The sequence below is a fragment of the Lactuca sativa genome, chromosome 6 (genome assembly GCF_002870075.4).
Source record: "Lactuca sativa cultivar Salinas chromosome 6, Lsat_Salinas_v11, whole genome shotgun sequence".
Classification (NCBI taxonomy): Eukaryota; Viridiplantae; Streptophyta; class Magnoliopsida; order Asterales; family Asteraceae; genus Lactuca; species Lactuca sativa.
Window position 1 is genome coordinate 86,899,630 of NC_056628.2, and position 12,471 is coordinate 86,912,100.

At 39.7% G+C, this 12,471-nt stretch overlaps 2 protein-coding genes across 2 annotated transcripts; one reads left to right on the forward strand and one right to left on the reverse strand.

Moving 5' to 3' along the window:
- Window positions 1–5,867: 5,867 nt before the first annotated feature.
- On the reverse strand, window positions 5,868–7,177 carry LOC111882631 (pentatricopeptide repeat-containing protein At2g17033). The gene is made up of 4 exons (XM_023879026.1): window positions 6,944–7,177; window positions 6,100–6,802; window positions 5,998–6,023; window positions 5,868–5,903 (listed from the first exon to the last, which is right to left on the reverse strand). The coding sequence occupies exons 1-4, from the start codon at window positions 7,175–7,177 to the stop codon at window positions 5,868–5,870; spliced, it is 999 nt and encodes a 332-aa protein (XP_023734794.1).
- Window positions 7,178–7,894: 717 nt separating this feature from the next.
- On the forward strand, window positions 7,895–10,584 carry LOC111884135 (U-box domain-containing protein 12). The gene is made up of 2 exons (XM_023880482.3): window positions 7,895–9,159; window positions 9,359–10,584. Exons 1-2 carry the CDS (start codon window positions 8,227–8,229, stop codon window positions 10,223–10,225), a joined length of 1,800 nt encoding a protein of 599 aa, XP_023736250.1. The 5' UTR covers window positions 7,895–8,226; the 3' UTR covers window positions 10,226–10,584.
- Window positions 10,585–12,471: the final 1,887 nt, after the last annotated feature.

The window sequence follows — 12,471 nt, forward strand, 5'->3', positions numbered from 1 at the left end:
ACATGATAATGTCAGAGTACAAATCCCAGAATAACTCATAGTGCGGAAAACAAAGAGTGTGTGTATGATGTGCCGCTACCGCGTCAGCTCCTTCCCCTTCGCTGAAGAGGTACCTGAAACCAAAACTATAATACTGTAATCACGAATCTTAGTGAGTTCCCTCATCGTACCATAACCCATACAATCACATAGCATTCATACTGTCGGGCAATTCTGGGGTGCCCGACCTACCCGGTACGTCCATTCTGGGGTGCCGACCTACCCATGCGGCCATTCTGGGGTGCCGTCCTACCCATGTCAAGCCATTCTGGGGTGCTGACCTAACCGTCGGTCCAAACAACCAACCCTCGGGGACTATTCCACCCCTTACTGCAACTATCACATATTTCATAACATAAACATACTATCAGACATATCTGGGGTGTCCGAACTACCCTTCGGTCCTAACAACCGAACTTGGGGACTATTCCCCTCCTACTACCGCTATCACATATAACATATCATGCCAGCATATAACATATCAACACATATTATCAGACATATCTGGGGTGCCTGACCTACCCTTCGGTCCTAACAACCGAACTTTACTACTATCACATATAACATATCATGCCAACATATAACATATCAGGTAGTAGCAAACCTAGATGATATCACAAAGACAATCATCTAACATACAACTCCTACTGGTGGGTCGGCATTGTGGCCGTAGACCCACCGCTACTGGAAGGTAACTCACCTAGTAGAAGCTCCTGATCTGTGCGGGAATCCTCTGACTGTTTCCACTGCTGCTCCGGAAATCCTCCGACTATAATTCCTACAAAACACTTAGTCATACACTGCTAACTGCTCTTAGGGTAAAATGACCATTTTACCCCTGACCAAATCAAAGTCAAAGTCAACTTCTAGTTGACCTAACTCGCCGAGTTGGCTCGCCAACTCATCGAGTCCCTATCCTTCCATTTGTCCTTATACGCGTCTCTACTTGTCAAGTTAGGCGACGAATCGACAAGTTTTCCTTCTAAATGAACATCGAATGAATCCTCATCTGACTCGCCGAGTTGTATGAACAACTCGTCGAGTTCATCGTCAACTGATACACAGGTCCTGCCCTTGACTCGCCGAGTTTTATGAACAACTCGTCGAGTTCATCTTCATCCTTAAGAAGATTGCCTTGGACTCGTCGAGTCTACTCATGCACGCGCCGAGTCCCATGAACTTCCAGAACAATGGCTTAGTCCAGAACATTGGGTCACTCCCCGGGACCACCTAAAGCCTTTCCACACTCAACTGGGTCCTCATGACCCTCAACTGATATGGGACAGAAGCCTAGGACTCGGTGAGTCCCAGAATGGACTTGTCGAGTTGGTCACATCCACTCACTAAATCTTCGATTTTTGATGTACAACCCTTGATCAAAAGATAAATCTATGCTTCTACAATTGATCTAGCACGTAAAGTTACAACCTTTACGTGTTTGCATGGGACTTTGAGATCAAAAGGTCCTTAAACAAGCTCTTTCAATGCATGGGGCCTTCTTTGAGTGCAATAGCCACTCCTTTCTGCCTTGTAACCCCTCTAAGGACCTAGATCCGAAACATCAACTCCAAACCATGCTTGCAATCATGGTTAGTGACCAAAATGGCTTAGAAAAGCCCTAAAACTCCACAAAATGAGATCTAACAAAAGAGCTAACAAGGTATAGACTTTATACCTTCTGAGGACTGCAAATGATGCTCAAAATCGGATCCTTCTAGCCTCCTCTTGATCCTTCAAGCTTTTCCTTCCTTCCTTGGGTCACAAAAGCACCAAAATCACTCCAAATGCCTTAGATTGCTTCAATAACGGCTAGGGTTTGCTATGGGGGTCTTCTGGGAGCAAATGGGATGAACTAGGCCGAGTTAAGGTGTTTAAATAGGGTGCAAACCCTCGGGTTAGGGTTTTTTTTTGTCCAGACAGGGCCTACTCGCCGAGTCTGGAACCCGACTCGCCGAGTCCATAGCTTAAACCCCGCTTCTCATCCCGCTTCTACTCAACGAGTTGGTCCTTCAACTCCCCGAGTCCAAGGCCAAAATGCAAAAAATATTTATAAAAGAATACGTACCAAGAACCAGGTGCTATAAATGATATTGTATTCTTATAGAATGAAGATTATTTAAAAAATGATTTACTATAAAACTTTAACATCTCGTGTTTCCAAGTACTTTCAAATCCTTCCTTCAGTAAATTAATGTCATGATTGGTCTTTGGAATTAGTTGAATTTAGCCGTAAGAGGCCCGAGGGGCAAATTGGTAATTTTGGTCGGAGGGGAAGTACGCTAGGCGTACTAGGGCGCACCCTAGTATGTAGGGCGTACACATATATATGTTGGGCGTATGTTTGTCCGAGTGCAACCTTAACTGTTAGGGTTTGTTGGGTATTTAAACCCCATTATGGACCCTTTACCCCCATCCTTTCAGCCTCAAAGTCATGAGATCGTTTTTAACAAACCCTAGATTCTCTTTTGTATGTGTGAGCTAAGAGTGTGTTCTTGTGTGGTTGAAGAAGAAAAAGTTGCATTAAGGTGTTTGGAGAGTGAAGCAAGCTTGTAGATCTGGGTTCATCTTGTCATTTAGAAGCTACAGAAGGTAAAAAGCTTCTGCCTTTGTGCTTGTATTGTGTGGATCTTGTTTGTTATCTTTTTGGTACTCTTCTTATCCCAAAAGTCCCAATATTGTGCATGAGTTGTATTGGACGTTTTGAGTTATCCTTTTACACCCTAGGAAGGGCTCTAAGTTATAAAAATGAGGCCCCTTTGGCTAGTTTGGCTTCATGTTGCTTATAGGAGGTGTTAATGGATTAAGACCATAAATTAAGGACTTTTTGGACGTCCAAAGTCTTAAAGTTTGAGACTTTATGGTTCTGAGATACATTTGGTCGATGGATCTGGAATTTGCGCTTAAGTGCTTAAGCCATTAAGAACTTATTAGAGTTTTGAGCTCTGCGGGGGTACACCCAACGTAAATGGAGTACATCCCGCATACGCAGTCAATGCCCCCGTTTCCAGTCAATGCGAGGCTCGCGTACGCCCCGTGTAGCCTCGTAGTACGCCCATTGTACATCTTCTGATGGGCCTTTGCGAGTTGGGCTTCGGTTTTGGGTCATCTTTGGGCCAACACGTCTTAGGCTCTTGTTGGACTTTCTGGGTAGAAGTATTCTGGTCCAGTTAAGGGAATTGGGCCTTAGGATGAGGTCTATTAGGGAGTTGGCCCTAATTTTGAAAATTAGGCCAATTATGGGCCTTGTATATTTTAGACCTTTTTGGATCAAGGTTGGACTTGGGCTTTGGCCCAGTTAAGGAAGAGTTAATGAATAAATATGAGTTAAAAGATTTGAGGTGATAATCCAATTATTAATTGGAGGCTTATTTATTATGATAGTTCGAGGTTTTCGTGAGCTAGCGGCCAAAGGTTCTGTTTGATACGTTAGTGTGAGGTGAGTCTTCATCACTATACTTTTGGGTCGAAGGCACCAAGTTCGACCCATTGGTTTGATAACCTGATATCACTATTATGCTGAGTATGATGTAATTATGCATGCTAGTCTTGTTATGCTAGTCTGGTAGATTTGTAGGACTACTTGTGAATTGCATGTTTATTTGCTTATGATATTATTTGTTATATGTCGACATATTATGTGGGTTGGGTTGAGGTTGTATTGCTTTGTGATGTAGCCAACAAACCATGGAGCATACCAGATATGAGCTGAGGGCCAGGAAGGGCATGCCAGACTCATACTGAGGGCTTATGGGCATTCTAGATACGAGCTGAGGGCTAGTAAAGGCATGCCAGACTCATACTGAGGGCCCGGGAGCAAGCCAAACATAAGCTGTGGGCCAAAGGGGCAAGTCAAACTTATGCTGTGGGCTCAGGGGTAATTCAGTCTGTTAGCTGTAGACCTATTGCATGCTCATATTATATTTGTACTGTTTGTTATGTATTAGTATTTTGGAGGAACTCACTAAGCTTTGGGCTTACAGTTTTGGTTATGTTTCAGGTACTTCAGATGATCACAGGAAGGAGAAGGCTTGATCATGCACCTCCTAATGTTTTGTGTTATGATTTCTGGGAAACTCTGATGTGAAACTTATTTTGAAAATAAATTGTAATGAAGAATGGTTTTGTGTTTATTTTAAAAGCTTAAAATTTTCAAAAAATTTATGAGTGTTACATGTTGGTATCAGAGCCTCGGTTTGAGTGAATTAGAGGAACACTCGTGCAAATCTAGTCTCAAAGTAAGGAAAAGATTTTCAAAATAATTTTTTTTCAAACAATTTTCAAGATACTAAAGGAGGATGTGATGTGTACGATCAGCTGGAGTCAGTAAGTAGACCTCAAATTACCATACTATTTTTTGTTATTGTGATAAGTTAAAACAGCATGCTAGTGATAGGCTAAGGATATTTAGGAATTGTATAATCGAATTACCTGATTATATAATGCATGATAGCCTAGGATATTTTCTTTTATGGAATTGACATCATTACTATTGTTGCTTAGTATATGCATCACGGTTGTATATAACTAAGATCTTATAGCCTGAGAATGTTTGGTTTGGCCTTATTTCCTGTTCTTGTTTGATAAAGGGCTTAGGGTAGGATCAAATATTCAAATGTCTATAGGGTACAATGTTATGTATGGCTAGCATATACAAGTGATGTAAGGTTGGTGGAAGTTTCATGGATGAGTTGTGAGAGGTCAGTCAGCCAGTAGTGAGATGTTAGCTTTCATCTAGGAGTGAGGAATGTGTGTTCGTTTATGCTGAGGTGTTGTTAAGATGTTGTGATGATCCTTGAGACAAACACGGGTAGGTGTGGAAGGTAGTACAAACCCGTACTACTGAAAGCCCAGGACCCGTATGTGTGTCAAGAAGTCACAACCATCGCTGAGATGTTTAAAATATTATATAGACAATTTTTTTATTAAATGTCAATAAAAAATGCAACATATTGTTGATTATAAGGAATCTTGATTCCTAAATAAAGGTGTTTAGTAAAATAAACAAAATACTTTAACATAGATTTTGAAATATTTCTTTGTACATAACATTTTAATACATTTAAAACCTAAGAGATTTAATATGAGTCTGAATTGATAGATACCATATAATTCAAAATTGTTATTAAGATAAAACTTTTTATTTTTAAATTTGAATTGAAATTGATTTGTTATGAAATAAATTGGAAATTTTAGATATCTTAGAAAAGTGTCACATGTCAAAAAATGTTAGAAGCATGATAGAAAATAGACATTTGACTTTTTAGGTTTTTTTAGTTAGGATAGATAGAAAATAAATAGACAGCCAGGTTAGATATTTTTCCTTAATATACGGGCCGGCATTGTTAACAAATAAATTAAAATATATATTATACAAACTACAAAGTAAAATAAATCTTAACTTGATCGTATAAGCTAATGGTACCTAAAGTCAATGCTGCGTTCCTTTAAGATAATTTTAAATAACAGCTTGCATATACAATTTAAAATTAATGTGGTGATATCCTTGATATACGTTTTCCACTTTCCACACACCATTCATATAATATCTATTACTATCTTTGTTAAATACTTCAAAGTACATAAAACTATTTTAAAGAAAGCATTTTTTTTTTATGTATTTTCAAAAATTATTTTTCTAGAAAACTACACGTAGATTAGTTTGCAAAGACAAAACTTTAAAAATGGTTCTTGTGGTTTTCAAAAATATCAAGTTTAGTCCTTAAGTTCAAAAAACCTCACAGATGGTCCTTGTGGTTTCAAAACTTTTAACAAATGGTCCTTTTCGCTAACACCGTTAACATTTGACCGTTAAGTGAAGGGCATTTCAGTCATTTCACCACCAAGGGACCATTTATGAAGTTTGCCTTATTTTAAAAAAAAAATTATAATTATTTAATATTAAAGAGCCCCACCTCTCTCTCTCTCTCTCTCCCTCGTAAGATCAAAAAAACCACCTACCCTATCATCTTCTTCCCATTCTTCACCTGCAACAATTCAAGTGGTGAACAAGTTATTTTTTCTTAGACTCATGTCTACCTGTTAATAGCTTTTCTTATTTACCCTCCTTTAGACTTCCTAGAATTTTGAATCCTTTTGGCTTCATCTCTTTTGGGTGTTCTACAATTGACATTATGGTAGGACAATGATTCAAAACCGAGTTATAAGTTCTAATGGAGAACAATATCTTTGATCTTTTCATTCTTTTCAGCCATGAGGCCATTTCCAGAAGCTCATTGTAGAGCCCTGGCGATGAAAGGACCATATTTGACATAATCAAATCTAACTCAAAGCCTTCGTTTTCCATCATGGCTATGACTCTTTTCATATCTTCAAACAAGCCTAATCTTCCATATGCATAACTTATTGACCTATACTCAAAGATGGAAGATTTGAGTCCTTTGTTCTTCATCTCTACCATTAAACTCTCAGCTTGATTGGGTAGATTGATTACAGATAAACACCCGATGATTGATTCGTAGGAGCGTTTTTTAAGGTAAATAGATGAAGAATGTGAAGGAAGTTGTTTGATATGTTCATAGGAATCAAGTATTCCTTGCTTTGATTGGTGCTTCGAGTGAGAATCCATTAGGTTACAATAAAAGTTACAGATATCGCGTTCTTTACTCCCTAATTTTGTTTCCACTTCTGAAATTAGGGTTTGTGCCTCGGTAAATCGCTGATGATTGTAGAGTGAAGCAATCACATCGGCTATAAGCTTAGCGTTCCAATTGAACCATGATGCTTTATTAATCTCGTAGTATAACTACAAAATTACATATAACAATTCCGATTATGAATCCACCCTTTCAACTTTTTTGTTCGAATACGAATTGCAGAAAATTGACATCAAACTGTCACTGGATTGAGTGAATAGATAACATATCGATTGAGAGAGCTGACTTACAGGGAATGTGAGAGGAGAGAGACGAGAGAATGAGGTGTTGATTGGAGCAACGAGGTGAGAGATGGCGTCGAGAGCTATGGATTTAGAGGATGAAGCGACGAATTTCCGAATCAGCCGAGCGGTGGTTGCCGGATCGTCGGTTGTAGCGACTGATGTAAGAAACCGGTGACCTTGTTTACTCAATGCTGCACAGATTGGAAGCCTCGTCGGTTGCTCATGAGGTAGTTTATGCATCGCTTGAGAGAGAGAGAGAGAGAGAGAGAGAGAGAGAGAGAGAGAGAGAGAGAGAGAGAGAGAGAGAGAGAGAGAGAGAGAGAGAGAGAGAGAGAGAGAGGTGGGGCCCTTTAATATTAAATAATTATATTTTTTTTCTTTTTTTTCCTAAATTAAGGCAAACTTCATAAATGGTCCATATGGTGGTAAAATGACTGAAATGCCCTTCACTTAACGGTTAAATGTTAACGGTGTTAGCAAAAATGACCATTTGTTAAAAGTTTTGAAACCACAGGGACCATCTGTGAGGTCTTTTGAACTTAGGGACTAAACTTGATATTTTTGAAAACCACAGAGACCATTTTTGAAGTTTTGTCGTTTGCAAATATATTATGAACACATCAATGGCAAAGCCCATTTACACTTTTTAGTACATATCTAAAAATTATAAAAATTTGACATCTTTATAGCTAGCTTCATTATTACTCCATGCAAGAACAATAAGCGTGTGTAATTATAACCCATTATGACGAGGAGCTAATTCATTATCCTTTTGATAATGGTTTGAAACGATTAGAATTATCTGAACTTTGTTGATTAATTGGGCTTGCGGGGGTTGAATTTTGTACTACGCAAGTGGCGGTTTCATGAACAAACATTAAGAAATCCCCTGCTTTATCTTGTTCATTAAGTTAAGCAGAAAGCAGAGTAGGTAGGTCCATGTGAACGATGGAATAATATCTAAACAGAAATACCAAATGAATTTGAAATGGTAGTGTGAAAACAACATATAATAATAATTAAAAGTCAATTTCTCATGGCATTTTCAAATAACAACACCCAATTAACAAGTTGTATGATGGTTTGATGTATATCTATAAGCTTTACCTTCTTCCACATTTAGCTCGGCCACCACCTGCTGAAACCACCATCTTCTACTCCTCCCATATATTGCTACTGCCGTGACCCTCTCTGTCCCTGGCCTTAAACCTTTTCTAAATCGAGAAACCGCCTTCCCCATCTCCTCCGGTTGCCACCATATCCATACATCATCACCAATATCAAAAGCCATGTCTTCTTCTTCAGGGGTAAACCTTGAAAATTATCTAATTCCATTGGAGGAGATCAAACGTGCCACCGAAAACTTCAGTCAACAGAGATGTATCGGAGGCGGTGGATTTGGTGCAGTCTACAAAGGACAACTCTCTGAACGCTGGCAAAACCGCACAGCTGCTATCAAACAGCTAGGTCAAGATAGCCACCAAGGAGAACGTGAATTCCGAAACGAGTTAGAGATGATCTCAAAATTTCACCATGAAAACATCATATCATTCATTGGTTATTGTGATGAAGGCAATGAGATGATTATAGTTTATGAGTATGCAATGAATGGAAGCCTTGATCATCATCTCCAAGACCCACATAAGATTCGTTGCATAACATGGACAGAACGCCTAATGATTTGCATAGGGGCCGCAAAAGGACTGAGTTACCTTCACTCGGGTCTTGGGGAGCACAATAGAGTAATACATAGAGACGTAAAGAGTGCTAACATATTGTTAGATAACAATTTGGTCGCAAAAGTTTGTGATTTTGGCTTGTCAAAAAATGGTCCAAGAAATCAGCCAGACACCCAACTCTATACACGGGTTGCGGGTACCCAGTTTTACATGGATCCTACTTACCATGAAAGCCGAATCCTCCGAAAAGAATCAGATGTATATTCTTTTGGCGTGGTACTCTTTGAAATCCTATGTGGGATGCTTGTCTATCATGAAAAAAGATTCGGAGGTGATGGCAAACAATTTCTCATGACTTCGGTCCGACGATACTATAAGAAGGAACCACACAAGGTAATTGATCCCCATATAATGGAACAAATTGATAGTGGTGCTTTTGATGCATTCAAAGAAATTGCATATCAATGCATTAGTTTCAACTCGATAGAACGCCCCACAATGGAAAAGGTCGTTGAGAGGATTGAAGAAGCACTAACTATTCAAGTAAGTCGTTTCATTTAGTATTTTTGAAGAAAATCAAAACTATTGTAGACTTTTGGATGACGCAACATGATAAATTGCCCTAATCGTTTTCTGATGTCAAATAATCAACAACAAATTAAAATTATTTTTGTCAATTGCATTTGTCATGTCCAACTATCTAAACTTCAATTAATTTTGTTACCTTTTCATATTTTTGTAGACCAACAAACGCTCCGCCTGCACCCCTGAAGTACGTTCTTGGATAGAAAGTGCCATCCATAAACTAAAGTCCTCCAGTTCTTACGAGCAGAGAATGGGCGCTTATGAAATGAACCTCCTCGCAAAAAGAAACAACGACAACCGTGTCGCCATTGCCTACGCCGGTGTAATCCCTCTGCTCAAAAACCTCCTCAAATCACCGGATTCCCAAGAACAGGCAGTGACCACTCTTCTTATCCTCTCGAGTCATGACAACAACAAATTCATCATAGTGTCTTCGGGGGCTGTTCCCGGGATCATACATGTCCTGCGAGAAGGTAACATGGCAGCACGGGAGGACGCAGCTGCTACCCTTTTCAGCCTCTCTTTAATTGATGAAAACAAGGTAACCATCGGTTCTGCAGAAGCGATCCCACCTCTTGTGTTACTGTTGCGTGAAGGTACTCAGAAAGGGAAGAGAGATGCAACCACTGCGTTATTTAATTTATGCATATATCAGGGTAACACAATAAGAGCAGTGAGGGCCGGTGTAGTCCCAGTGTTGATTGAACTTGTTAGGGAACCGCAGGGTGTGTTGAAGGACGAATTGTTAGGCGTTCTTTTTGTACTCTCAACCCACCCTGAAGGGATATTAGCTATAGGTAAAGCAGAAGCGGTGCCTGTTCTCGTTGAGGTTATTGGGAGTGGATCCCTAAAGCTCAAAGAGACTGCGGCTACAGTTTTGGGGAAACTTTGTTTTGGAGATCAAAAGTATTTGGTGGAAGCTCAAGAACTTGGAGTTGTAGAGAAATTGAAGGATTTGATGTATCATGGTACAGATAGAGGGAAGAGAATAGTCGGCCAGTTGCTAGAAAAGATGACCATATGAAGCTAACAAGAATATTTTCAGAAGGATTGCAATTGCAACATGAAACATGGTTGCTTTGTACATATTAAACAGTGCAAGGACAAGTACAATTACATAGGTCTCGGTATATATACACACATACTTAACCAAATTATTCTAACTGCCATAACTCACAATCAATAAATAACACGGTAATGTATAGAGCAACAGAAGCTGATATTCCTCTTTTGAAATATTTTTCATATGTTCTGGTGTTGATTTTGTTCTTCTGTTAATATATAAGGGGAAAGAAAGTACGTAGACCGCCCACTAGCACTACCACGGCCACCATGACCTTTGTTCAGTTTATACATGTATTTTATTTATTTTGTTTTTGTTCATTCGATGGTAGTTTTTGTTCAAATGGGCCTCATGTTTTCGTTAATAGTTTTCGTCGATCCATCACTAAATTTTATCAATGACGAATTAGCCGAAAAATGTCTAAATTCGTCGTTGCTAATCAATGTTTACATATACAAATACTCATGAATTTTGTATCAACTCGTGGAGGTTTTACGGTTCCTAAACACGTATATAGGTGTCGAATGTGTAGCAGCCGTTAAAACAAAGGAAGGCGTTGAATATTTATGTTTCGTGAAACACCGAGCAAAAAAACGTCAAAATGGTCAAAATTAAAAGTCATTAATGGATCGTGAAGGCGTAGAAGGGGGTGTGATTTAATTTTGATTGCAAAGTTAAAAATCATTAATTGATCGAGTTATATTTTGAGCATCAAGGTAACATCAGGTTGTTACCTTACAATTGGTATCAGATCCCCTAGGGATCGTGAAGGCGTAGAAGGCCAGTTTAGGAGTCGGTTTCAAGAAAAACAATTCGTTGAAAGGTAGAAAAACAGGAAACCGGGTTTCGTTGGTTGAAGAGGGTGTGATTTAGTTTTGATCGCAAGTTAAAACATACTAACAACAACCCCGATTTCTCTTGACCGGGCTTGCTCTAATGTTAACAAGAAACTAAGCGGAGGTGCGTGATAAGCAGATGGGAAGACATTAAAGCGGGTGGCTTTAATACGGTTCGTTTTTGCAGGTGACGGAAGATGGTAAAGGTGTTTGTGACCTTGTCTTCTTGATCGGTGGAAAGATGCTCTCGCAACAAGCTTGATTAAAGAGGCCAGGGTTGTCAAAAGAGAGAATGGGATGTCGATGGCAGTCAAAAAAGGAGGTTCATTGTAACAACGCAAAATTTTCAAACAAATTTTTCATTTTAAAAATAAAGTATTTTCATACAAAACAAGACATAAATAATTTAAGTGTCATATAAAATACAAATTGTATAAATCCCAAGATCATAAAAGCATCCTTCAGTGTGTATCGATCACGCCGGCGCCTTCCCACGGTTCTCGCTAGTACCTGAAACACATACATAACAACTGTAAGCATAAATGCTTAGTGAGTTCCCCAATATACAACTTACGCACATACGCCTTTCCAGGCCCTGACCTTCCGGTCATCAACACAACGTCTTCCGGCCCATAACATAATCGCCTTCCGGCCCATAACATACATAGCACATATAACAACAGCTTACCACATATAGCATACATATCACATATCATATCCGACCTTCCGGTCACACAGTCAAACCCTTCCGGGTACAGTATAGTGAGAAGACTCACCTCGCGAATGCTGAAAGCTAGCAAATCCTGAAATCACTCGTGCACAATCCGACGAGCTACAACCTCCCTATAACATCACATATCTCATTAACACTTATATCTTCTAAGTGTGACTATCCCTAAGAAGTCAGACTTAGGTCAACTCTGGTCAACGGTCAACGGTCAACTCGACCGGACTCGGCGAGTACCATGGCGACTCGGCGAGTCTAGACGTCCTCCAACTCTTTGGGATTCCCTATCTACTCGTCGAGTATCCTTCTTGACCCGACGAGTTACTCCTGGAAGAATCGCGGGGCCACCCCGACTCAACTCGCCGAGTCTGAAGAACAACTCGACGAGTCCCAGTTAATCTTCAAGCTACTCGCCGAGTCTGCTCATCGAACTCGGCGAGTCCATGCCATGCAACCGCTCAAACTGCATCCTAAGGTCAGAACTGCTTCGACCATTCCTAGGTCTGGCCTTCCTAGGATGATCCACCACGTGAAGTCCTCATTTCAGTGCTCATGATACACCATGTGATTCATAATTTACATTTTGACCTAAGGCATAAGGATTCCAATCCAAAACCTTCATCAATTCCCGAAATGCATAGACA